Source organism: Podarcis muralis, chromosome 1 (assembly GCF_964188315.1).
Source record: "Podarcis muralis chromosome 1, rPodMur119.hap1.1, whole genome shotgun sequence".
NCBI classification, from domain to species: Eukaryota; Metazoa; Chordata; class Lepidosauria; order Squamata; family Lacertidae; genus Podarcis; species Podarcis muralis.
In genome coordinates, this window is record NC_135655.1 from 24280601 (window position 1) to 24304743 (window position 24143).

At 39.4% G+C, this 24143-nt stretch overlaps 1 protein-coding gene across 9 annotated transcripts in view; it reads left to right on the top strand.

The window, feature by feature from the left end:
• The window catches only part of EML5 (EMAP like 5), an 86586-nt gene that overhangs the window by 15132 nt on the left and 47311 nt on the right, over positions 1 to 24143 (top strand). For 8 of the 9 annotated variants that reach the window (XR_013391981.1, XR_013391980.1, XM_077924933.1 and 5 more), the window contains 12 exons: positions 875 to 1034; positions 6898 to 6996; positions 8494 to 8562; positions 13239 to 13424; positions 16225 to 16360; positions 17451 to 17652; positions 18364 to 18501; positions 19097 to 19353; positions 19766 to 19978; positions 20701 to 20868; positions 21218 to 21324; positions 23438 to 23556. Coding sequence is in view for 7 of the 9 variants with exons in the window: in XM_077924933.1 (XP_077781059.1) it covers positions 875 to 1034; positions 6898 to 6996; positions 8494 to 8562; positions 13239 to 13424; positions 16225 to 16360; positions 17451 to 17652; positions 18364 to 18501; positions 19097 to 19353; positions 19766 to 19978; positions 20701 to 20868; positions 21218 to 21324; positions 23438 to 23556 (1854 nt within the window). In the remaining 2 variants the exon portion in view is untranslated. Of the gene's footprint in view, positions 1 to 874; positions 1035 to 5426; positions 5489 to 6897; positions 6997 to 8493; positions 8563 to 13238; positions 13425 to 16224; positions 16361 to 17450; positions 17653 to 18363; positions 18502 to 19096; positions 19354 to 19765; positions 19979 to 20700; positions 20869 to 21217; positions 21325 to 23437; positions 23557 to 24143 lie in introns of all 9 variants that reach the window. The other variant, XM_077924925.1, reaches the window with a different exon arrangement.

A 24143-nucleotide genomic window follows, 5' to 3' on the forward strand; every position in this document is an offset into this window, starting at 1 on the left:
ACTGTGGCAGTTTCTTTTAGAGGTCGCAAGAAACAAAGACCATCATGCTCTAAGCATAACAAAATGACTACCTCGGTCTCTTTCGCCTGTTGTTTGGTTGTTTTAACTGTATCGTGTTTTGAAACTGTTTTGTGGGTCTATGGACCACAATAAAGATATATATATATAATATGTCTAATTTCCTGCTCTGTATGTGCGTGAGTGTGTGTGTGCATGCATGTGGACCATATCCACCCAAGGAGAGGAACAAAACTCAACAATAAAAACACAATAACAAAATATTAAAATTAAAACAAGTACAAACATTCAGCAATATATTAAAACATAATTCAGTAAGTTATATTCAGCTAGAATAAAAAATAACTTTTATATCTACAGTAATGATACATAATTAAAACAACAGCATGACCAATAAAACACATCAGTTAAAATCTGTTTGAAAGGTGTTTTTAAAAAGTCTAAAACTAACTAAATGTAAAGACAGTCCATTAATTAGGGCCTTCAATACTAATTTTAAAAACAAGGCCAGCCCAAGCCATTTGGCACCTGTGGCGGACCCCAAAATGGCACCCCCTTCTACCAGGGTGAGAGACAATCTACATCGGGGACAAGGGGGAAGAAAGATTGAGATCAGGATCTGCTGCCCTGTGGATCATGCCGCCTGAGGTGTTTGCCTCACCTGGCCTCATGGGTGAGCCAGCCCTGTTTAAAGCGCAGGTATAGAAAAAGATGGTTAGACATATTAGCTGTAGCACCTTTGAATGAAAGATCAGAACTGTATTTATTTTTTATAGAAAGTTTTGTTGCATTCAGAACGCTGAACAGCTGTTTTAAATTTTAATAACAACTTTCCCCTATGTTTCTTTTTTCCAAGTCTTGCTTTGCATCCTGAACGAGTATTGGTGGCAACAGGTCAAGTTGGGAAAGAACCGTATATCTGTGTTTGGGACTCGTACACTGTGCAGACAATATCAGTAATGAAAGATGTTCATACACATGGTATAGCTTGCTTGGCATTTGACGTAGATGGTCAGGTATGTGTATGTGTTTAGTTTTCTAGTTTAATGAGTGCATGATATGTATCATTTTGCTATGAATTCTGCTGTACATACTGAGTTTGGGAGACAAATTAACCGAAATGCTTATATTTTTTTACTTATTTTTATAGACATTTAAAAAATATGGACATGAGATAAATTAAGGCACATTTACACAGCTAAAATGGGTCCGGCGTCATTCTAAAAAACAGGCAGCAAAGTTATTGTATGTGAGTGGCCTGGTAAGGCAACCTATGGCTTACTGTTAGTGGGGTGGTACAGGTGGTACAAGGACGCGGGTGGCGCTGTGGGTAAAAGCCTCAGCGCCTAGGACTTGCCGATCGAAAGGTTGGCGGTTCGAATCCCCGCGGCGGGGTGCGCTCCCGTTGCTCGGTCCCAGCGCCTGCCAACCTAGCAGTTTGAAAGCACCCCCGGGTGCAAGTAGATAAATAGGGACCGCTTTCTAGTGGGAAGGTAAACGGCGTTTCCGTGTGCGGCTCTGGCTTGCCAGAGCAGCGATGTCACGCTGCCCACGTGACCCGGAAGTGTCTCTGGACAGCGCTGGCCCCCGGCCTCTTGAGTGAGATGGGCGCACAACCCCAGAGTCTGGCAAGACTGGCCCGTACGGGCAGGGGTACCTTTACCTTTACCTTTTACAGGTGGTACAGCATTGCTCGCCTGCTTTCTGCTGTGCTGTAGAGTTTGTTTTTGTGTTTTCAGAATGAACTTTGTAAGTATACTGATCACCCAGGGCCATGCAAATGCACCCTGAAGCTTCTGAAAGAATACACATTATGGTATGTTTTCTGCAGTCAACAAAATCTAGCTGGGGAAAAAAGAGGTTTCAGTCCTCTTTTACATAACTGTATAACTGATGACAGAATGGCCGCTAGGATGTCCTTGCAAACAGATTGGAATAAATGTGTGAATTCTAGTTAATATTTTTTTCGGTCTGTTTGCCCACACAAACTCATGTTAGTCATTTGTGGCATATTGACAGCTTGAAAAGAAATGGAGGAAACCCTTGGCAGTTTACAAAAACTTTCCTGCCTGGCCACATGCAATAAATTCTTACTCAACTTAGGCAAGCACACAAATGACTTTCTACAAACTTACGTAATTTAAGGTTCACAATATTTGGGAGTTTATGACAGGGTTATTAATTGATAGTTTTTTTACTGAGACTCTTGCTTTTATATGAAAGAAACATTAACCTTATGGTGGTTAGTCGCCTATCACTGACATTCAGTGGTCACTGGGAAGCACATATTCAAAGTCAATGTGCACCTGAAACCCTTCCAGGGTAGGATAGTGAGTGAAATGAAAGGAAGATGGTTTTAAATAAAAAATGGCAAGCAGAAGAAGGGTCAAGCGCACACCCACACATTTCACACACCATTTTTTGATTCCCTCACCCCAAAGTGGCATTTCATATTCTTTTCTTTGTGATGCTGTTAGACATTTGTTACTGGTACAGTGCAATATTTTTCATTTGAGACACACCTCTAACTATCAAGAGCATTTTGTACAGCTTGTTTAATGTCTTTCTGGTAGGGGTGACTAAACTTTGTTTCCCCCAGATGTTGCTAGACTAAAGCTCCTAACATCTCTAACTATTAGCCATGCTTCCTGGAGCTAAGAGAGTTTGTATCTAACAAAATCTGGAGGACCACAGGTTAGCCACACCTTAATAATAATAAGAAGCTTCTAAACTTTGTTTTGAAAGGCAGTACTTAAAGCAATCTTTGAAATGTATGTAAACATTATTTTCCCTTTGTGAACTGAGAATCTGATGTAGAAAAGACAGCTGCTATTTCTGTTACTCCCTTTGGGCAATAAATGTAAACAGTTTTACCAGGCATGATTCTGCATAGCAACTCATCTACTGATATGTTTATGGTGCAGGATTCTGCATAGCATCTCATCTGCTGATCTGTGTGGTGCAGGTAATGCTGCTATTTAATTGCAATAGAGAAAAATTGCCAAGAAGAAATAAAAATCAAGGAACTGGATTAAGGGACAAAACCAAAAACTTAAGTGGGAAGGAGGAGAGTCAGGAAAGGGAATACGTTTTCTCAATAGACCGTTTTGAAAATATCAGTAAGGTACAGTTAAATTATACACAGGAAGTCTTGTGTATTTTCAGTGTTTGCTAACCTCTGATTGAGGTGAGTGAGTACAATCCTAATTTTTATAACTTCACTTGGCCCACTAAGATCTTGCTTCTTAAGGACTCTGGTATGGATTTTCAAAGGCAAAATTTCCTTAAATTTGAGCATCAGAATAATAAGTCTTGCTGAAGGAGAAATAAAATGTTTTTTTGCAAAGGTAAATTTCTCCATGGGTCACGAAGAGTCGGACATGACTAAACGACACTAAACAACAACAGCAACAAGTTGATTGAAACTCTCACAGCATGTTGATAGGTGCAATCCAATAGACATTGTATATTTGGACTTCTAGAAACATCTCATCAAAGACTCCTGAAAAAACTTAGCAGATGTGGGATAAGAGGATGGGTCCTAACAGTAACTGGCTAAAGAATAGGGCACAGAGAATAGGAACAGATAGTTCTCAGAATCAAAGGAATAAGGTGTGATCTGTTATGTATGTAGGCATTGTAGGCTGAAGCCAGGCTATATGCATGACATTACAGGCCTAGGCCACAATGCTTCCTGGAGCTCAGAAGCTTGATCTGCATAACAAAAGACAGAGAGGATTCTAAAAAACCTCCAATGACATATGCTGGGAGCTGGCAGGCAGTGTTATGAATTGCCAATCACTGCATAAGATGACCTTTCACAGGAGGGGAGTGCCCTTGTTTGCCATTCTCCTCTTCTAGTTCCTGATGTTACAATAAATCCTTTTGAGCTGAAATCTGGTCTTGGGTCATGCCTGAACCCACCAACACTTCATGATCTGTATTGAGACAGACACTTTTGAACTTGTTCATAAATAATGAGTTAGGAATGAGCAGCAAGGTGACCAATGGCATCAAATTATTCAGGGTGGTAAGAACAAAAAGGATTGCAAAGAGCCCCAGAAGGATCACTCCAAAATGGGTTGAGTGAAAAAACCATCCCATATGCACTGGCAGAATTGGAACTGGTGGCAACTCACCAGAAAAAAATAAACCATGAGGTAATGGTGGCTAGTGCAATAAAAAATCAATCTAGCAGCATGTGGCAGGGTAAAAAAGCAAGTTCCATGATAAGAATTCGTAGAAAAGGAATCACAAAATAAATCTCCCTGTATTTTAGTGCCAGGTGTGGGCACACTTGGAATACTGTACATAATTATGGTTTCCACATTTCTAAAAGAATATTGTAGAGTAGAAAATGTGTAGAAAAGGGTACCAAAATGATCTGGCTGCTTGAGAACCTTTCCTTTCATTTGGGGCTTGTTAGAATAGAAAAAGGGTAAATAAGGGGGTGGGATGTGGTTGATGTTTTTGCATGGTGTGCAGAGTAAGAGAACCTTTCCTCCCTCATAATACTAGGCCTGAAGACTATCTAGTTAAGCTGATTGGCAGGAGAAGAAGGAATAACAGTGGGAAAGGACTTTTGCCTTAATGTCCACCTCGTGTGCTTTCCAGGTGCAACAAACTACTATGGGATACAGACAGCTGGACTCAATGTTTCATGGAACAGGGTTCTTAAATTTCTAGATGCTTGTGTGTCATTCTCTGAGATCCTCTATGCCAGTCCAGTTATTTGGCTATGGGTTAACCTAAACTGCAGAATGGATAGTACAAAATATTTTAAAGTGATGTCTGATGTCATGTACTGTACATAAAGGGCTTGCTTGCATAGTAAGCTCAGATATTGTCGTCTGTAGACTAACGTAGAGAAATGAAAGGGAGATGCTTGGAAATATATTAAAAGAAATAAGAATTATTGGCACAATTTTGAGTTTGCACATCACTGCTGATAATTTGCATATATGAATAATTGGTTGTCATTGCTTCATGCGTTTCCTAACTACTAGGAACATAAATCTTTGATAGAATTTAGGAACAGCACACTGCACAGTACTGGAAGATGCTAATCCCAGTTTAGTGGTATGTAAAGATGCTTTGGAAGGTTGTCAGCTTCTGGACTGGCCTAGAGGATCAATAAGGAAATGGGATTATTTTTTCTTTCCCTTAATTTTTATTCTTTTAGATTCTCTATGCCAGCCTCTATATAGAATCAATATAACCTTTGTAGAATTAATTTAAATTAATTACATATAAAATATGTGAAGATAATTCAATAAGATGTCATGTTTCACAAGAAATATGGGCTGTTTTCAAAATGTTGTGGAAGCTTACAGAATTGGCAAGCCCTTTGTATACAGGCAATGATATTACCCAAAAGGATTTGTGTACTGTTTCCATCTGCTTGGCAGGGAGGATCTATATACAAACATTTGGACTGGCATAGAAGCTCATGAAGAAATGAAACAATGAGGTAAGGAATTATTTTCATACCCTGAAAAGGTATGCTTTCTTCTACAAACTACTGTGAGTTCAAACTGATTTCATCACCAAATTTAGGCATGAGATTAGGACAAATAAAACGCTAAGAAGCAAGGCAATGTAAAACAGAACCATGCCTGTTCTCAGTTGCCAGCATGGTATCATCTAACTTTGCACTGTAATGCAAGGGTAATAAAATAAATCAAAACTATCAGCAAAAAATTGCATTATGTTTATCTTCAGAGAAAACTTTCCTGGTGGCTCCACAGCCTACATTAGCTCATTTTATGACAATCCTAAAATGGACCTTTTCTGTAATGGCACTGGCATTGAGGAACAAACTTTCCTCTAGAACTGGGCAGACATCTACAGTGGTCTGTTTTCACCACCGATTAAAAACATGCCTACATGTCAAAGCAGCATATTATTATTATTATTATTATTATTATTATTATTATTATTATTATTATTATTATTATTGCTGCTGCTGCTGCTGCTGCTGCTGCTGCTACATTTGTATACTGCCCTTCATCTGAAGATCACAGGGCAGTTTACAACATAAAAAAATAAATAAAAACAAAATACATAACACAGTAAGGAAAAGAAACCCCACACAAACATTTAAAATGCCATAGATTGCTTAATTAGCTGAGGGCTTGGGAAAAGAGGAACATTCTTGACTGATGCCTAAAAATATGTAATGAAGGTGCCAGGTGAGCCTCTCTGAAGAGAGCATTGCACAAACAGCCACTGCAGAAATTCATTTTCTCTCTTTATTACTGAAAATGTTCTTTCTGTTCTTTAAAATATGCACTTTCTTTCTGTCAGAGAATACATTTGGGTAGGATCCAAAGAACCCATGCACAAGTGCTTCCATCTAGATTGCCAGCTTCCTGAAAACCATGGTTTGCATCCCAGAAGCCAACCTCAGGAACTTGCAATCCCCTCCTCCTTCCTTTCTTCCTCTCTAGAGCAAATTTACTATCCTGACCCTCATCTGCTTTAACTGTGGTATTGTGTTATATCTGCACCAGTGCTAACACTGGTTAATGTTCATTCCATATTTAGGCTTTCAAACATTTTTCTAATCCTGTTGAACCTGTTACTGGTTCTTTTCTTCTCAACTTCTTGTTTTTCATCAAAGGCTATTAATTAACTCCTTGTTAAGAAGAATGGCAGATGTGGAGAGGAAGCTCTAGCCCAAATACAACAACCCTATGGCCCTTTGGATCCTAGCCTCTGTCTTTAGGAAGTTTGTAGTATCTGGCTGACTTTTTCAAATATGTGTATCATTAGGTTATCATTTGGTTGAGTTCTCCCACTCACAAAGTACAGAGCACATTGTTATTTTAAATGTTAATATCTTCTTTTATTCTCTTCTAACATTTTGGAAACGTTCAGCGTTTACTTTCTGTTGGTTTGGATTCAAAAAATACAATCTGTGTGTGGGATTGGAGAAAAGGAAAGATGTTGTCTATGGCTCCTGGTCATACAGACAGGGTAAGTTTAATTTTAAAAATAAGAGTGTGTATCAAATTTTGGGTTGTCAAAACTTTTGCATGTATTTTAGGAATCTGTTTTCTGAGTGTTTCTTTATGTTGGTTAGAACATATTTTGATGACTATACTAGAACACAGAGGGTGGTTTTTTAGTTTTGTTTTTTAAGTGAAATGGCAAATTGAGTTTGCTGCTCAAAACATATTGGTAGTCTTGGAATAAAGTAAATAAGTAGCACCTTAATATTTCATCATAGCATTTTTGTAATGTTATATACTTGTACCCCTTGCTTCTTTATTTGTTTATACACACATACACACACACATACACAGACTTGCCTGGTTTGGTGTGTCTCAACCCAGTGATCCCATGTGCCGACACAAATCTTATAGGCCTGCTTTGGAAGAACAACCACCAGTTTGCTAAAACATAGATTAGCAATCTGGGAATTGGCACCAGGCCTGCACAGGCACCTCATGCCATAGCTGTCAACTTTCAGATTTGAAAATAAGGGATCAAATAAGGGATCAAAAAATAAGGGATCAGCAGCCTCACCTGTCCCAGGGACAGTCTACGGGATATCTAACAATCCGGGATAGCAGCGGGAAGCAGCGGAAAACGGCGCTGGAATAAGGGAATTTCCCGCAAAAAAAGGGAAGGTTGACTGCTAGGCCCCAATCTCCTTTATTCATGAGCGTGACAATCCTGGTTAGCTTAAACTACAGTTCCCTGTTACATCCAAAACAAGGAACTTGGATTTCATGTCGGTTTTCTAACTAGGATCTTAAATGACATTCAGCCTGTGATTATTCATCTCTAGCTTTGCAGATTTAAGAGTATAAGAGATTCATTTGTCAATCAGATGAAGATCTACTCAGTTCAGTGTTCTGTTTCCAATAGTAGTCAGCCAGATGCTTCTCAGCACTCACAATTAAGTTGTGAAGGTGGTTCTAACATCAATTTGTATTAAGAAGTATACAATCCTCAGTACCTGAAATTTCATTTAGTTATAGCTAATATCTGAATTAATCGTCTTAGATATACATTTTATTTTTATTACGACGTTTAAAATACTGGTGGCATGAAGCAAGTTTGCCTATTTACATTACAATTATGTCTCACAGATATGTTAGTCTGTGATGTTAGTTACGCTGAAAGACAGTGACTTGCCCAAGATGACATAGTGAATTTCATGGCAGAGTCCAAATTTAAGCAAGACCATGCCATGGGCACAGAAACCATGGGAGCAACTCGGGAGACAATTATTAATTTATTAAATAAAAGTATACATTAGTATACTTCATATTAATCTATTATTAATTACCTTAAGATGATCAGTTACCACTGAAAATAATGTAAAAGCTTTAACATTGCACAGGTCATTGGAAACCTATGGTGAAATTAGATATAATGATCACCTTTCTCTGTTCATTGATATTTTCAGATTAAATAAAATACATTTTCAAAACTTTTGATTATTTTCTTCTCTCCCTCCTGTAGATATTTGATATTTCTTGGGACTTGTACCAACCAAACAAACTTGTCAGCTGTGGTGTAAAACACATTAAGGTAAGACAATATATTTTGTCTGAATGGTATTCAACTGTTTTATTCAGAGTTCACCTGTTAAAAATATTGGACCAAACTTAGTTATATTCCTTAATTTCAGTAGGTCTACTCTGAGTGAAACCTAGTTGACTATTGCCCTATAGCAGGCATAGGCAAACTCAGCCCTCCAGATGTTTTGGGACTACAACTCCCATCATCCCTAGCTAACAGGACCAGTGGTCAGGGATGATGGGAATTGTTTTCCCAAAATATCTGCAGGGCCGAGTTTGCCTATGCCTGCCCTATATGTTTTATTAATTTTTCAAACAACTTTGTAAATTGAATAGCAATTTCAGTGAACAGTTATTAGCTCATTAACATGTCAGTCTATGATTATTTTGGGTTTTCCATAAAATTTTGAACTGGAAATTTCTCATCATACCCCGGCATTTGACAAATCACACCAATAAGCTACTGACTAAATGCTGGAAGATCTACATGTATGCCAAGTTTTCAATGCAGAAAAAGTCTCAGTTGATGTAACAAGCCAGAATTGGGGGAAAATACTCAAGGCCACTGCTGTCACCTGGCAGGTCCAGGAGAACTCTCAAACAGTAAATCTGTGGCGACTTCAGCCAGAAGAGGTTGAATCCTAATCCAAGATCATCGGAACCCCTAAGTAATATTACCCTCATCTTGTCTGGATTAAGGTTCAAATTTGGTTCATCCTGTCTAAAACTTCTGCCAAGCACTGACTCTGATCTTCCACTGCCTCCCCAGGATTGATAGATGGAAATGAGAGAGGGCTGGGTGCCATCTGTGCCCTGATACCCTATCAGAAATCTCTGGATGGGAATGGAGTATGTCCATTTTCTGGCATGGTTTGAATTGACAGCAGGGCTCAATGTTTGCAGCAGCCAGCTGATCAATGCTGATAGCAAGCCCCTTTGATTGACAGATCGGTGGCCCCCGTCAAAATGGCCCATGGGGTTTATGGAAGGGATTCAGGCTCTTGGTTGGAAAAGGTTCCCTACACCTGTCATAAAACAAATCCACAGGGCAGAGCTGCAGTCTCCCAAAATCACTTTCTGGATCTTCTCCACCCCCAGGTACGACTGGAGCCACATCAGAACTTTTCCTCCAGTCCCATCCTGGCAAAGCAGTCCAGAAAGTTACTTCAGCTGCTGTATCAAAATCTTCAGGGAGATCCAGGAGAATGAATAGGGCTGTACTTCCCCTGCCTATCCCTTGACAAAAGTGATTAAGGGTGTTTTTCCCCCAAACCAGATTGAAAACCAAACTGAAAAGGATCCATATATTATGGTGGAGATATAGTTTAAGTTTTCTAGGTGAAAAGACTTTTATTGGGCTATGGATAACTTGCAGAAATACCATACTTTTGAGAGTCAGTAAAATGCTATGATTTTAGGAAGTTTGTCAAGGGGCCGAAACAGTAGAATATTTCAACTATTTGAGAGAATACTGTCTTGAAATAGTAATATAACTAGAAATGCTAAGGAGAGTTAATCTGATAAGCACTGGTTTGTTTTTAAAAGTGTAAAATTTTCACACACAAAAACCACTTATAGTGTATGTTCTTCTGGTACTTACAAATTAGTCAAAAATTGGTATGCTAACTAAGTTACCAAGAAACTGGAAATATGCGTGGAGCTAGAAACAACAATTAGATAACATATATCCTGTCTGGAGATAACATTCTTGAAAATTGAGTACTAAAGACTAATTGAGGTCAGGAAGGATCACTGACTAACTCTGGACTGTAGTCAGCAACAAATGCATCCCCACTTAGCCTAGTTACTTCTGACCATTAACCCTCTTGTGGCTTGTCCTGATAGTAGCAGTCAAGATACAAAATGGTAATGAATGGTTAATGCTGCAGATCTAGAGTTAATAAGGATGTATTCCTTCTAAATTCTGCAGCTCAATCTAGTCTGTTTTATAGCAAAGATAAACTGTGGTAACAGTGATAAAGATTTGTCATGGCAAATAGAGTAGCAATGACAGGACATGATACTTCATAGGATCTCATATTGCAACCTGATGTCTTTGAAGAAAATAAAGTGATTATATTGTCAGGTCCTAGGCAGTCTTGTCTTTAGGACTCATTGCAGTGATGGAATTCATTCTCCTAGTGGGGGTAATCTGCTAGTCATATGTATCCCCTGCTGATTGTCATAAAATGGCCACGTTGCTGGGATAGTACAATAAGTCTTGTTCTGTCCTTTGTATCCAAGTTGCCTCCTTCATGCAATTCAGACAGGCCAAAGCAATGACAGGAGAACCAATTACATAAATTTCCTGCACCCACTGCTGACTTTCCAAACAGGTTTTAATATGGAATTTTGGGCGGTAAGTTCAGCTTCAAATATCTATCTGTTCCATGAAATCTAATAACAATAGGGCTTTTTGGTAGCGGTAACACAGAGATGGATTTCCTTCGGGTAGGACTGAATTTAAATCAGGCTATTTCTGGTTATGCATATTTCTGGGTTTTTTTTCTTGAGGCATGCCTGAATAGCTTAGGAGAGTCTTTAATAGGTTTTTTTTTGGGGGGGGGGTGTTAATGACAGCATAACACAGTAGCAAGGGTCTGAATTAATCCTGGAGAAATTGATCTACAGTTATCTTAATAACTAATTGTATTGTTACACACCACCCCAATCTCTGCCAAGTGGTAGCAAAATTCCAGAGTTTCCAGTCGCTCACCCAGAGTTATGCTTCTATGGGAATTCAGGTCACAGTGGAGGCTGTAGCGCTTTAAGATATATGGCTTATTTTACACCTATACACAGTTAAAGTCTTCCATGGGGTGTGTGCAGAACATTATGCCCCAAAATGTCTCTCATTACCCTTCTCATAGCTTCAGCAAGCTTGGGGCCTAAGCAGCAGTCAGTCATAGCTCCTGGTCTCTTGGTGCACCCTCCTCCAGCAAGTGCCAAGGTGGTTCTACCCTTTATTTCCCCCCACAAACTCTGCTTCAAGCAACTCCTCCTCACCCCAAACATAGTTTTTTAGAAGTACATTTTTCCTTGTGAGCACAGCCTGCTCCCTTCCTGTTACCTTGGCAATTTCTGTCCGCCCAGGTTCAAGGATTCCCCTTTGATATGGCCATCAACACTTTTCGTTAACTCCTCTATACCAGGTGAGGTCCTGGCATTAGAAAGGAAGTTTAGTTTGTATTTTTCCACTCGCCTGGAATCTTCCCTCCAATACTCCAAATAATGACATTCATCAATTTATTGGGTGTATGGGGGTTCTTTCCCCACCCAAACCTATAACAGTATTTAGAAAGACTGCCCTTTATGTACTGATCAGAGGTAACAATTCTCCATTTCTAATATAATAAAACGAAGTGTATCCATTTGCCCTATGAAGCTTGCATTTACTATCCCAATCAAGTATGAAGTTCACTGGATGACCTTGGGCAAGTCAATTCTCAGTTCAGAGCAAGAAAAAGGCAGGTTTAAATCAACATTTTCATTGATACTGCTACATACATTTCGTAAACAAAGGCATAAATCTGACCAGCGAATCATGTTAGTTTACAACTAGAGTTTGTTATTTTCAGGAAATGCGGTTAGTTAGGATTGCAACCTACATCTGGAGTTATATGGTCCCTGATTTGACTGTAAATCACATTGAACTCATCCTCTAGGCTAAGGTAACATACATCAGATCACACCATAGTAGCCAGCGGTGTGGGGACATTTACCTAAGCTCCCATCACTGCTGCTTCTGCAGCTTACTAGAAGGGAGTGAAGGAGGGCAAGGCACTGCAGTGTTGACATGGTGCAAATGTACCAGTAGAGCCAGTCCACTCCTGCATCATGCCAGCCTCACCACTACATCACCCCTCTTCTTCCCAGTAAGCTGTAGCAATGCAGATGATGAAAGGTCAGGTAAATGCCCCTGTTCTGCTAATCACTACTGGAATAAAGTTGTAAATCTCTTTTTTGTGCTCCTTATGAAACAAGGGGGGAAATGCTGCATAGCATCAGGGCACACATCGATGTTACTAGACCCACAAAGCTACTATCAATAATAGCAGCTCTGCGACTACTTTTTTCAACTTTCCTCATAATGTCTACTATATTGTGACATTATCATGCTTCAATTTGCCTTCCCTCCACAAATAGCTGTCCATTAAGTGGAGTTGGGGAACAGAAGCATGAAGTGCAATGTCTGTTGGAGTAACTGGACATGTGAATGGGTTAATTTCCTTCATGAGTGTAAATCACCCCATGAACAAGCTAATCACAGATGCAAGGTCAGCCAAGCCAGCCTTTATGGTAACAGCCCAGTGCCCTGACTTTATCTGTGATTAATGAATGTCAGCTCAGTAGTTAGTCTGTGAGCAACAAAGATACTTTGTATGTATCTATCATGCCTGTATCTACATCCAGAACTGTTTTACTGAGCCTTATCTTCTGCAACAGTAAACTATTTGTACTTTAAACTGCTTCTGTGTGGTGACTGGTACTGGGACCAATTTCCACTGTGTGGGTATCTCACCTCAGATTTCCAATAATTAGATTGTCCATCAAGAACCTCAGCAATTTTCAAGTGGTCTGTGGTGTGGAAAATTTAGGAATTGTATATAGTTACATCACAAAACTTTTAGTTGTAATTGTTTAAAATGCTCTGTGTGGTTTACATTAAATCACTTTATCTTGCAGTTCTGGAGTTTATGTGGCAATTCATTGACACCAAAGCGTGGTGTTTTTGGTAAGACTGGTGATCTCCAAACTATATTGTGCCTCGCCTGTGCAAGAGATGAAGTAACGTATTCTGGTGCACTTAATGGAGATATATATGTATGGAAAGGAATCAACCTTATCCGAACCATACAAGGAGCTCATGCTGTAAGTATCATTTTCATATGAAAACTGATTGACCAGTGAAATACCAGTAAATTAAGATTTTATGTCATATACAGATTTCTAAATGGATTGCATTTTGGTTAACAAATGCAGGGGACTTTATCAGATGTTGAATGTCACAGTTTAACTTCTGGCAGACCCTTTCATAAGTTTCTGGCTGAATATACCAGAAAATGCAGAAATTAAGACAAGTTTGCAGTCTTTCCTCATCTTGCAGATTAATGTTTATGGGTTATTTATCTGGGATGGCTGAAGGCTAAGTGCATTGGTGTTCAGGAAGGAATCTTCAGCTGTATCTGTATGACTTGTGTGCTACTCCCAGGATGTTATTGCTTTACTCTCAGTAGGGGAAAGGCAAGACAGATGGATTTGTGTGCAAATTGAGGAGCACATCTCCTATTCACAACTCCCAATGAGAGAGTTATTCCATATAATTTTCATCTGAACTCCTGTGTGCAATTTATGGAAGAATAGTGTGGTGACATTTCATTGATGGGTTGTATTTTATATCCTGGTTTTCCTTCCAAACGGCAGAGTAGCTTGCATATGGCTGTTTTCATACAGACACTGCATAGGGCCCTCTTCAGTATTTGAACCTTAGCATATGTCTTTTCTGCAAAAAGGAAAAGGAAGGTGTTCCTTTTCATCATTCTTCATTCCACATAACCTGCAAATAGGTTCAGAACAATGGGAAGAGGGACACCACTTCATGAAACCCATTTAATATTTTACGAGGTGCCAAAAAGTCTTTAAAAAATGGGCCAACATTCAATGTTTCAGAAGCAAACTTCTCACCACTGCAGCCAATTTAAAAGTAATGCCATTGCATCATCATCCTAAAACTACCAACAAAATGAAAGCTGGAATAAGTGGGCTTTAAAAACTTGAATTTATGTCTGTGTTGTATGTGTACACACACACACACACAGAGAGAGAGAGAGAGAGAGAGAGAGAGAGAGAGAGAGAGAGAGAGAAGGTCCAAAATCCAAGCAGTTGTGGGAAAGATAACATTGTAAGCATTCACTGCCAAACCTGTGGTGGAAATATAAATATATATATTGAACCACTGTTGTAGCATGCTTTAAACTTATATACTCTATACTGCTCTACGGTCTTCAAGGGCAGCTCTGTTTTAGAGCAGTAATGTAACCTGAAATAAATGCAAAAGCCTTGAGTGACCTTCCCAAGCTATAGAATAGTGTATTATATATCAACATATGAAATCTTCTTTTGGATTTAGAATTTAAAAATGGATCCATTTCAGGAACTGGATATAAAACAGGAAACAAGTAAACAATAACGATCTTGGTCTTGCATGGTTACACTTGGTAGGACTTTTATATGAGGAATGTATATACTACACCTCCTTAGTGGGTGAATAATTTATTTCAGTATTCTTTAACAGAGGTGAATACTCAAGTTGTGTGGATTGAAGCCAAAGCTGAGGTCAGATAACAGGCACCCTGTATAAAACATCACCATGTTGCTTGGGCAAGTTTTAATTAAATATAAGTGGAAACAATATAGCAAACTTAAATGAGTGCTTTAACCCTCTTGTGAGCCAACACAGAACATCCACTGTTTTGCTGTCTCTCTTTACAAGTGTAAACCAGAATGGAACACATGGACTTCCAATGAAACTGAATGTTGGGAGATTCAGGACAAATAAATAAAAGTACTTCTTCATGCAGCACATTGTTACACTACGGAACTATCTCCCATAGGAGGCAGTGATGGCTAGCAACCTAGAAGGCTTTAAAAGAGGATTCAATAAATTCATTAAGGAGAGGGCTATCACTGACTACTAGCCATGATTGCTATCCTCTGCCTCCACAGTTGGAGGCAGCAATGCTTCTTAATACCGGTTGCTGAAAAACAAAGGAGGGGAAAGGGTTGGTTTCTCACATGCATTTGGTTGGCCACTGTGCGAACAGGATGTTGGACTACATGGGCCATTGGCTTGATCCAGCAGGGTCTTCTTATACTTATTATGTTCCTAAAGGATGGGGTTCTCTTCTCAATCCAGATAGGAAGATGACATGGGGAAGAGAGCAGACTGCCTGATCTCCCTGTGATGGTGATTATGTTTCTGGACTTGGTTTCAGACTCCTTAAAAGGGACGCTACAGACGGCCTTTTTTGGCAGCAACTTTTAAGGGCAGCATTTTCATAGAGCTAGGGTGGTGAGAAAGGTTCAGGCTTGGGTAGTCACAGAAGTGTGGACTCATATGCATAACATTTAAACTTCTATTGTATTTTTTCACTGAGTTAGCATGTAGTTGTGTTAGTGGATCTGTGATTAGCTTCTTTTTATCCAGTTATGGTGATTAAAGGGAATAAAATCATTGGAGGTGCATTGCCTCGATATGCATTTAATTTAATTAAAGAAGAAAATAACCTGATCATAAAGGTCATGTGTTACAATATTGGATCAGTCAGAGACCAGCATTTGGAAGGTGCAGACAACAATTTGTATAATTGTTCAGCTATGTGGTTACACAGCAATTAAGTGAAACTGTCAAATGTATTTTGCAGTTGTGTGGTCTAGTTGCATTCACAAGCAGGCTTTCTTAGAAAAGCAGAGCAGAGTTTTATGTAGTTGTTCTTTTCAAATTCTGATTATTATTTTTTAAAGACAAGAGTCTGTTATTTGTATAAACACACAGTGTATTCTAAAAGAAAAAAGCAGGAAAAATATTTTGTCCCATGTGATTCTTTTTAAAAAATATCATCATTAATGCAAGTTGTGTACATACTTAAATATGCTCTTTACTCCTCTTTAGGCAGGAATTTTCAGCATGAATGCCTGTGAAGAAGGCTTTGCTACTGGTGGCAGGGATGGCTGTGTTCGCCTTTGGGATTTAAATTTTAAACCAATTACTGTGATTGATCTCAGGGAAACAGACCAGGGATATAAAGGTAAAACAAAACAAAACAAAACAAAACAAAACAGTATTTTAATTACATTATCAAAGGAATACCTTTTTCATTGCCCGTTGTCCTTCATATCCCTACTCATAATTGAGGAGTCATAGCCCTACTCCAGAACTGCAACGCTGGTGTGGATTTTCTGAGTATTATGGATGTTGTATGACATGTGAGCAGGGGCCTATAATAATGGATGTCTGTGTATGGAGTGCAATGTTAAAACTTCTCTTTGCACAGTAGTGGCACTGTGTGGTGAGAAGACCCATGCATTTAGTGGTCTTGCAGGGTAGGTTTTGGTCAATGTCTTCCCATAGGAATGCTCGCCTAACAAATGATTTCCAGGGAACTCATTGTGTTCAGTAAGCAGGACCTGCATGTACTGATTTTTTGGCTGCTATAAATAGCACGTGTCAGAAAGAGGAAGAGACAGCAAGAAACAGGCGAAGAAAGAGAGAGATTCTTAATTACTGTGTGTGTTTACTTGAAATAAGTTCTACTGAATTCAACTGAGCTTACTCCCATATGACTGTCCATAGGATCATGAGCTTCTCCCAGCTCATACATGAGCTCCATAAAAGAAAAAGGAGCAGAAGCTTCCACAGCACACTCCCATCAGTCAATATGGTCCTAAATGGTTGTGGTAGAATCGTAAAGAAACTTGCATACTCCGGCATAAGCAACCTTGAAGCTTCTTCTGAAATAAACAACAAATGGTTTATTTGTAAGGATTGTGACAACAGGTGAGGATAGGATAGACTGATGAAGGAGGGTTGATGCAGTTATAGTTTCTCCTCCATTCCCTTTTAACAAAGTGCAAGGCGCAGATACAGTTAAATTCAGTTGGACTTAACTCATGAGCAAAGTAGTGCTAGCCAAAACATTACTGCAGGCCTCTAATTTTTATTTATTGTAATGTAAAAACAAAATTTGTCATTTGGGGTAAAAGGGGGGCTTGCCTCAATTTGTACTATGTGATTTAATTAACTTTCTTCCATTTTTTCAGGAATATTTTATGATTTCACAGTAAATTTTTCTTTGTTAAACATATGTATAATAAAAGCTGTATATTTACTTTCCACAGGTCTGTCTGTGAGAAGTGTTTGTTGGCGAGGAGATCATATACTAGTTGGAACACAAGACAGTGAAATCTTTGAGATTGTGGTGCATGAACGCAATAAGCCTTTTCTTATTATGCAAGGGCACTGTGAAGGGGAGCTTTGGGCCCTGGCAGTTCATCCTACAAAACCTTTGGCTATGACGGGAAGTGATGATCGATCAGTCAGGTTAGTTCCCATGGATTCTCAAAAGACACATGAGCATCTACAGTAAAACATACTTTGAATTTTAAAATACAAAACCATTTTTTTGCATTTGTGATAAGTTATCATCTGCTGCTTTGGTATGTATTTTATGTATTTTATTCATCAAAGTATTTACATGTATTTTATTCATCAAAGTATTTACATATGATCCTCACAAAACATCAGGACTGTGTGCAGAAAGATAAAAAGCGTTTCAAATCAGTACAGAAAAATAAGTAAAATGACTGGCCACTTAAGAAAATTTTAGACAACTGCATAGCCCTGTCATTAAATTATGGAAACAATTGTGCTAAAGCCCCAGGGGTGCCAGTGTGACTTCAGTAATGTTACTGTATTTTAAATCTTAAAATAGCAGTGAGACTGACCTTGGCAATATAATGAAACAGTTGACTGTGTGCTAGATGAAAATGGTTCTGCAGCCTGACAAAATAGTTAGATGGCACCTTGCCATACAGCCAACCATATTAGGTTCTGAATGCTCTGTGACACTCAGAAATGTTTTGGGCATGTGTGAATTGGATCTGGAGTCTTGGAGTACAGGGTGCTAATGAATATAAGTCATATACTTTTTGTGGGGGAGGGGGTATTTTTTAAAAAGATGAGACAACCCACTACATTTTTTTCTGCATGTATGATAATTGTATTTTGTTTACCCTGAATACTTTCTTGCAGAATATGGAGCCTTATAGATCATGCATTGATTGCACGGTGCAATATGGAAGAGCCAATTCGTTGTGCAGCTGTTAGCACTGATGGAATTCATCTTGCACTTGGAATGAAAGATGGTTCCTTCACAGTACTTCGAGTTAGGTAGGTTATGCATTGAAGACATTTAAACAAAGATAAACTTTGCCATTAAGTTGCTTTTACAATGAATTGTAAATTTCTGCCACCGGCTAGCATTGCATCAGTGCCAGATAAATTTTCCCATGTGGACTTATTTGTAATGCATTTGTTTGTGAATGCACGTGTGCCCCTGTGGATCATAAGGCTGGCACTTTTGAAGATATCTGATTATTGTGGTGTTGTTCAATAACTTGAAGAAATGTGTGCAAACAATATTTTAATGCAAGCTCATAGGCCTTCTGCTGTAATCTGAGTTCTCAGAAGGGTAAATGTAAATAGAGGCTTCCTTATTAATGTGTGTTGTTGTTTAGTCATTTAGTTGTGTCCAACTCTTCGTGACCCCATGGACCAGAGCACGCCAGGCACTCCTGTCTTCCACCGCCTCCCGCAGTTTGGTCAGGCTCATGTTTGTTATTAATGTGTAGATGTCTGTTATATATTGCACTGCTAAGTAGATATTCCATTTGTAAGGCTTTTCTTCACTTGATGGGAGTAAAGCTGGATTTCTTTGTACACAAACAATGACTAAACTATATATTTTTCTTTTTCTGTGTTACAGAGATATGACAGAGGTTGTTCATATTAAAGATAGGAAAGAAGCTATTCATGAATTAAAATACTCACCAGATGGAAATTTCCTTGCAGTTGGCTCTAATGACAGTTCTGTTGATATTTATGGTGTTGTTCAGCGGTACAAAAAGGTTGGAGAGTGTATTGGATCAACAAGTTTCATCACTCATATGGATTGGTCATTGGACAGCAAACACTTGCAGACCAATGATGGCAGTGGAAAAAGGCTTTTTTACAGGATGCCTGGTGAGATAATCTACTACTATTACAATTATTCAAGAAAATAGGTAGTGGGTTCTGTGCTTAGGTTGCCTAATGCTATTATAACATAGCACATTCCTGGTAAAGTAGTTGTAGTGACTTCAGCTAGCCATTTCTCTCCAAACAATTTTAATCAGTGGGCAGAGGAATTTTAGACTGCTTGCAGAAGATAACTGATTTTGACCAGTTCCTTCCTCCTACTGCACTTCCATAAGACATATCCCTCTAGAGAGGCTTTTATGGGGGCAGGGGTAGGATGGGCTGCAGGGAAGGGAGGGGGAAGAATTGGTTGCACAAGCAGCCTTCTCCTTGTGCAATATTGAATACAATCCAGTTAATATGATAATTGCCCGTATAAATCGAGTCAATGATTAAACAAGTATCTTTCTATATCTAGGTGGAAAAGAAGTGATGAATAAGGATGAGTTAAAAGGTGTCCAGTGGGCTTCATGGACTTCAGTTGCAGGCCTTGAAGTTAATGGAATATGGCCTAAATATTCAGAGATCAATGATATCAATTCTGTAGATGCAAATTTTATGGGCCAAGTTCTAGTTACAGCTGATGACTATGGAATAGTAAAATTGTTTCGGTATCCTTGTTTAAGAAAAGGTAATTATTGAGTGTGTGCTTGGAATGTAAATAACAGAATACCCAGGATGGAAAGTTCTCATAAGTTAGAATCTGGCTTTTTAAATGAAAAAAAAACACCTTTTAAAATAATAGTGGAATTTTTTTCTTATCCAAATGACTGTTAGCATTTGTGACCCTTGTTTATGTTTCAGATAAGAGATTTTGGGGTCAATGAGATGCTGCACTCAGATAAGCCCCCAAAGTCCAGATGTCACATTCTGTTTCCCACATAGTAAAAGGGTATGGTAGAAGTGTGTGTGTGGGGGTGTTACAGTCAAATATCCTTGACAGGCTGAAAAGGGTTTCATATACAAAACAGCATTGGTTGATATAGGTAGCTTGTTGCTCTTGTTTAACAAAGTAGCACAGTTGTAACTGACTGGGCTGGCATGTCAGATATTCTGCAATATACTCAGTGGGATACTACAAACCTTGAGCAGTCTTTTACTTGCGCAATGAGGTTTTCCTACCTCCTCCACCCTAGTGCATTTGCCTGGAAAACCTGAAAATTAAGGTGCCCCTCAAGGACAGTATTTGATGGAATGAAACTGCAGAGGAACCATTAGCAGAAATTGGGACTCACCTCTTGCATAAGCAAAAGCATATATCTCATTGGGCAAGGCACAAGCCATGGTGTAAAACAACTCTTTAAATTGATACATAATTTGACACATAATAAAACCGTTGTTTTTTTTTAATAGGGGCAAAATTTAAGAAATACCTTGGTCATTCAGCACACGTGACAAATGTCAGATGGTCACATGATTATCAGTGGGTTATTTCTATTGGTGGAGCAGACCATTCTGTTTTCCAGTGGAAATTTGTTCCTGAAAGGAAGCTGAAGGATGCTCTTCACATAGCACCACAAGGTGAGTGATGCATCATTTGATATGAGTGGGAAAAAAATTTAAAATATTGTTAGTGATATGCGTTTTGCAGTGATGGTTGGGACTTCTGCTTCTTGATCTGGATGACTGTAAATACTCCAGTGTTTTCTCAGTTTTGGTTTGACTTTCTGTTTTCTGTTGTTTTGGTCCTGGACCATTGAGTACAAGTGGTAGGAAATTACTATTTTTTTATTTAGGCATATATATCACAGTTGTTGTCAGTAACCATGCTTAGGACTGTGCAGTTAACTGAGTAATTTTATTACCTTTACATTGTAGCTGTTGTTTTCAATACTACTCATTTATTTATTTATTTCTCTATCTATCAAAGAAAGCCTCGTTGACTCTAATAGTGAAGAATCTGATTCTGATCAATCTGATGTTCCAGAGCTGGACTCTGAAATTGAACAAGAGACACAAATCACATACCGTCGACAGGTATTGTCTTACATTATAAACATAAATATGCTAATACACCCTGCTGCAACAAACCCTGTGTATAGCTGGATTATAGAATGTTGACACCACAAAACTCACAGACTGTATTAGAACTGATCAGAACAGTTGCGTGTGGAGGTCCCCAAGCCACCCCTCAAATAATTCACAAATCACACGTAATTTTAGTTTAAGGTTTCTGGCACTATTTTGGCCACAACTTTATTAAAATACATAATCTGTGAGTGGTTGCTTAGGCATTGGTTATGACTATCTGTCCTCCCGCCTGGGACACAACTGACTATCCGAACTCTCTCAGAAGCCAGTGAAGGGATAACAACGTGGGGGATCAGTTGAGCTGAGCGACAGTCCCTCACCCAACCAGCTCCCCAAGGCTTGCCGGCCCTGGTCCCATTTCAGGGATTGGACGAAATCGTGGCAAGCCCCAGGATTCCTTTAACGGAATTCCCTTCCAGCACCATTGGAGGGGCAGGCACAGCCTATCCTGACCCCTCCACCACCAATTTTTATAACCAATGCCTAACCGCAACCTTACAAGTTGTGATGAATTGCTAAGTAGTAGGCAAAAACCAAGTGGCACCAGCCAATCAGCCAAATAGATAAAATTCCTATTAGGCCCCTGTCCCAACGGCAGATGACCCCATGACAGGCATAGCAAGGTCAACCGGGTCACAGGGCAGGCAGGCGGGTGATCCGAAGCACTCTGCGAAAGAGAAAGCAAAAGCAGAGTGCCCCCAATATTTATAACCTATGGTCCCACCCACCCAATTTGAAACATGCAATTTGCCCCAGCAACCCGGTCAGCCAATTGTTGCTTCAGGCAATAACCATTAACCTGCCTGGCAACAGAGGGTTGGCCTGGCGGCCCCCACCGCAACATGTGCTCTCATTTTAGGGAGAACACGCTTTATCGTAGCTGATGGCCTGGAACCATAAGCTCCCAAAAGCAGATGAGGGACGAATGCTGAAATAAGCCAGATCCGGCCCAGGAGCCAAAAATCTCCCCCACCCCTGATGTACAGGGAGGAGAGCTCTGGCAAGGGTACAGTGAGAAGGGTTGGCAAGGGTTTAGAAAGGGCCTGGTGGGTTGGTAAGTTAAGCAAGCAGAGGAGCCAGCTTCTGGTATGTTAAACATTTGTACTTCATTTTATAATTTAAACTTTGTAAGGTGTTTTACAGAGTTTAATATGAAAACAGCAATAAACAAATAATGATACAGTGGTGCCTCGCAAGACGAAAAGAATCCGTTCCGCGAGTCTCTTCGTCTTGCGGTTTTTTCGTCTTGCGAAGCAAGCCCATTAGCGGCTTAGCGGCTTAGTGCTATTAGCGGCTTAGCGGGCTTAGCGGATCAGCTGTTAAGCGGCTTAGCGGATCAGCTGATAAGCGGCTTAGCGATCAGCTGTTAAGCGGCTTAGTGGCTTAGCGGATCAGCTGATAAGCGGCTTAGTGGCTTGGGAAAAGGGGGGGGGGGGAAACCCTGCAGGAACTCGCAATACATTTTCGTCTTGTGAAGCAAGCCCATAGGAAATTCGTTTTGCGAAGCACCTCCAAAACGGAAAACCCTTTCGTCTAGCGGGTTTTCCGTCTTGCGAGGCATTCGTCTTGCGGGGCACCACTGTATTAGAAAACAACAGCGGCACCCTATGGGTTCCTGTTTCACCAGGCGTTATTATAATTGCTCTAATCAGTTGCAACCAGCATTGGCAGTTGTTGCTCATATTTCATGCAGTATCCTGGTTCCCTGTTACGTTTAGGTTTGCTGAGACATGGCTGTATGTCCGGTCGCTGGAGCGGAATTGCTTCAGCAGAGCTGTGGGTCATCTTAATGCTGTCCAGTATTACCAATGAGTTTTATGAACTCTCTCATTTAAATCTCTGGAGCTAGTGGAAAGATTGTCCAAATACTCTGATTTGGTCAGAGTATTTTTACTATGATAGTAACAGAAAAAGCAAAGTTTCAGTTCTAATATTGCAACCATGTGGCGTATGCAGTTTATGTAGGAAGCTCAGAAAATTATCTATCAACCTCTATTCCTCAGAGAGATTTGCTTTTCAGATATGCACAATTACAGAGAACTTTATATTCTCTGCTAAGGTTTACAAAGAAGATCTACCTCAGCTTAAAGAGCAATGCAAAGAAAAACGAAAAACTGCAGCTTCAAAAAGAAGAGAACGGGCTCCAATCAATAGTATAAGATTACACTTTGTTCATGGGTTTGTAAATTTATCTTTTTGCCTAAAAGCAAGCAAATCAGATTATTTTGTTTTACATGGATTTAGACATTTAAGGGCCAAACTAAATGTGATCTGTGATTGGATATGCCACTTTTTATTTTTAGAAAAACACGAAAGCATTCATGGGGCTATTTGCATTGGGACCACAGTGCTGAGGGGAAAGTATGACTTCTTCCCTCAAACTCCATTTTTTTCTGATTTAAATCTTCCCCCTTCCCCAAAAAAGTACTATTTGCTTGCAGGTGAAAACATAGAAAGACCATACTAGGTAAATGTGTTATACCTGATTTGCCTTGAGGGTAAATAGCAGTTTTTTTGGGAGGGGATATAACTAGGGGAAATGATGCAGGGTAAAACACTTTAACCCTTTCTTTTCCAGCACCATGGGGTCATTTCAAACCCTCCCCATCCGCAGTAATATTTATCCTTAAAAAACAAAAACCTATGCACAAGACAGAGAAATTCAATTGCAGCTTTCTGAATATCATAACTAAAGAATTTGCTAGATTTGTGAAAGTTTTGTTTGTCTAATGCTTGGATTCAATGAATCACTAGGACAAATTAAG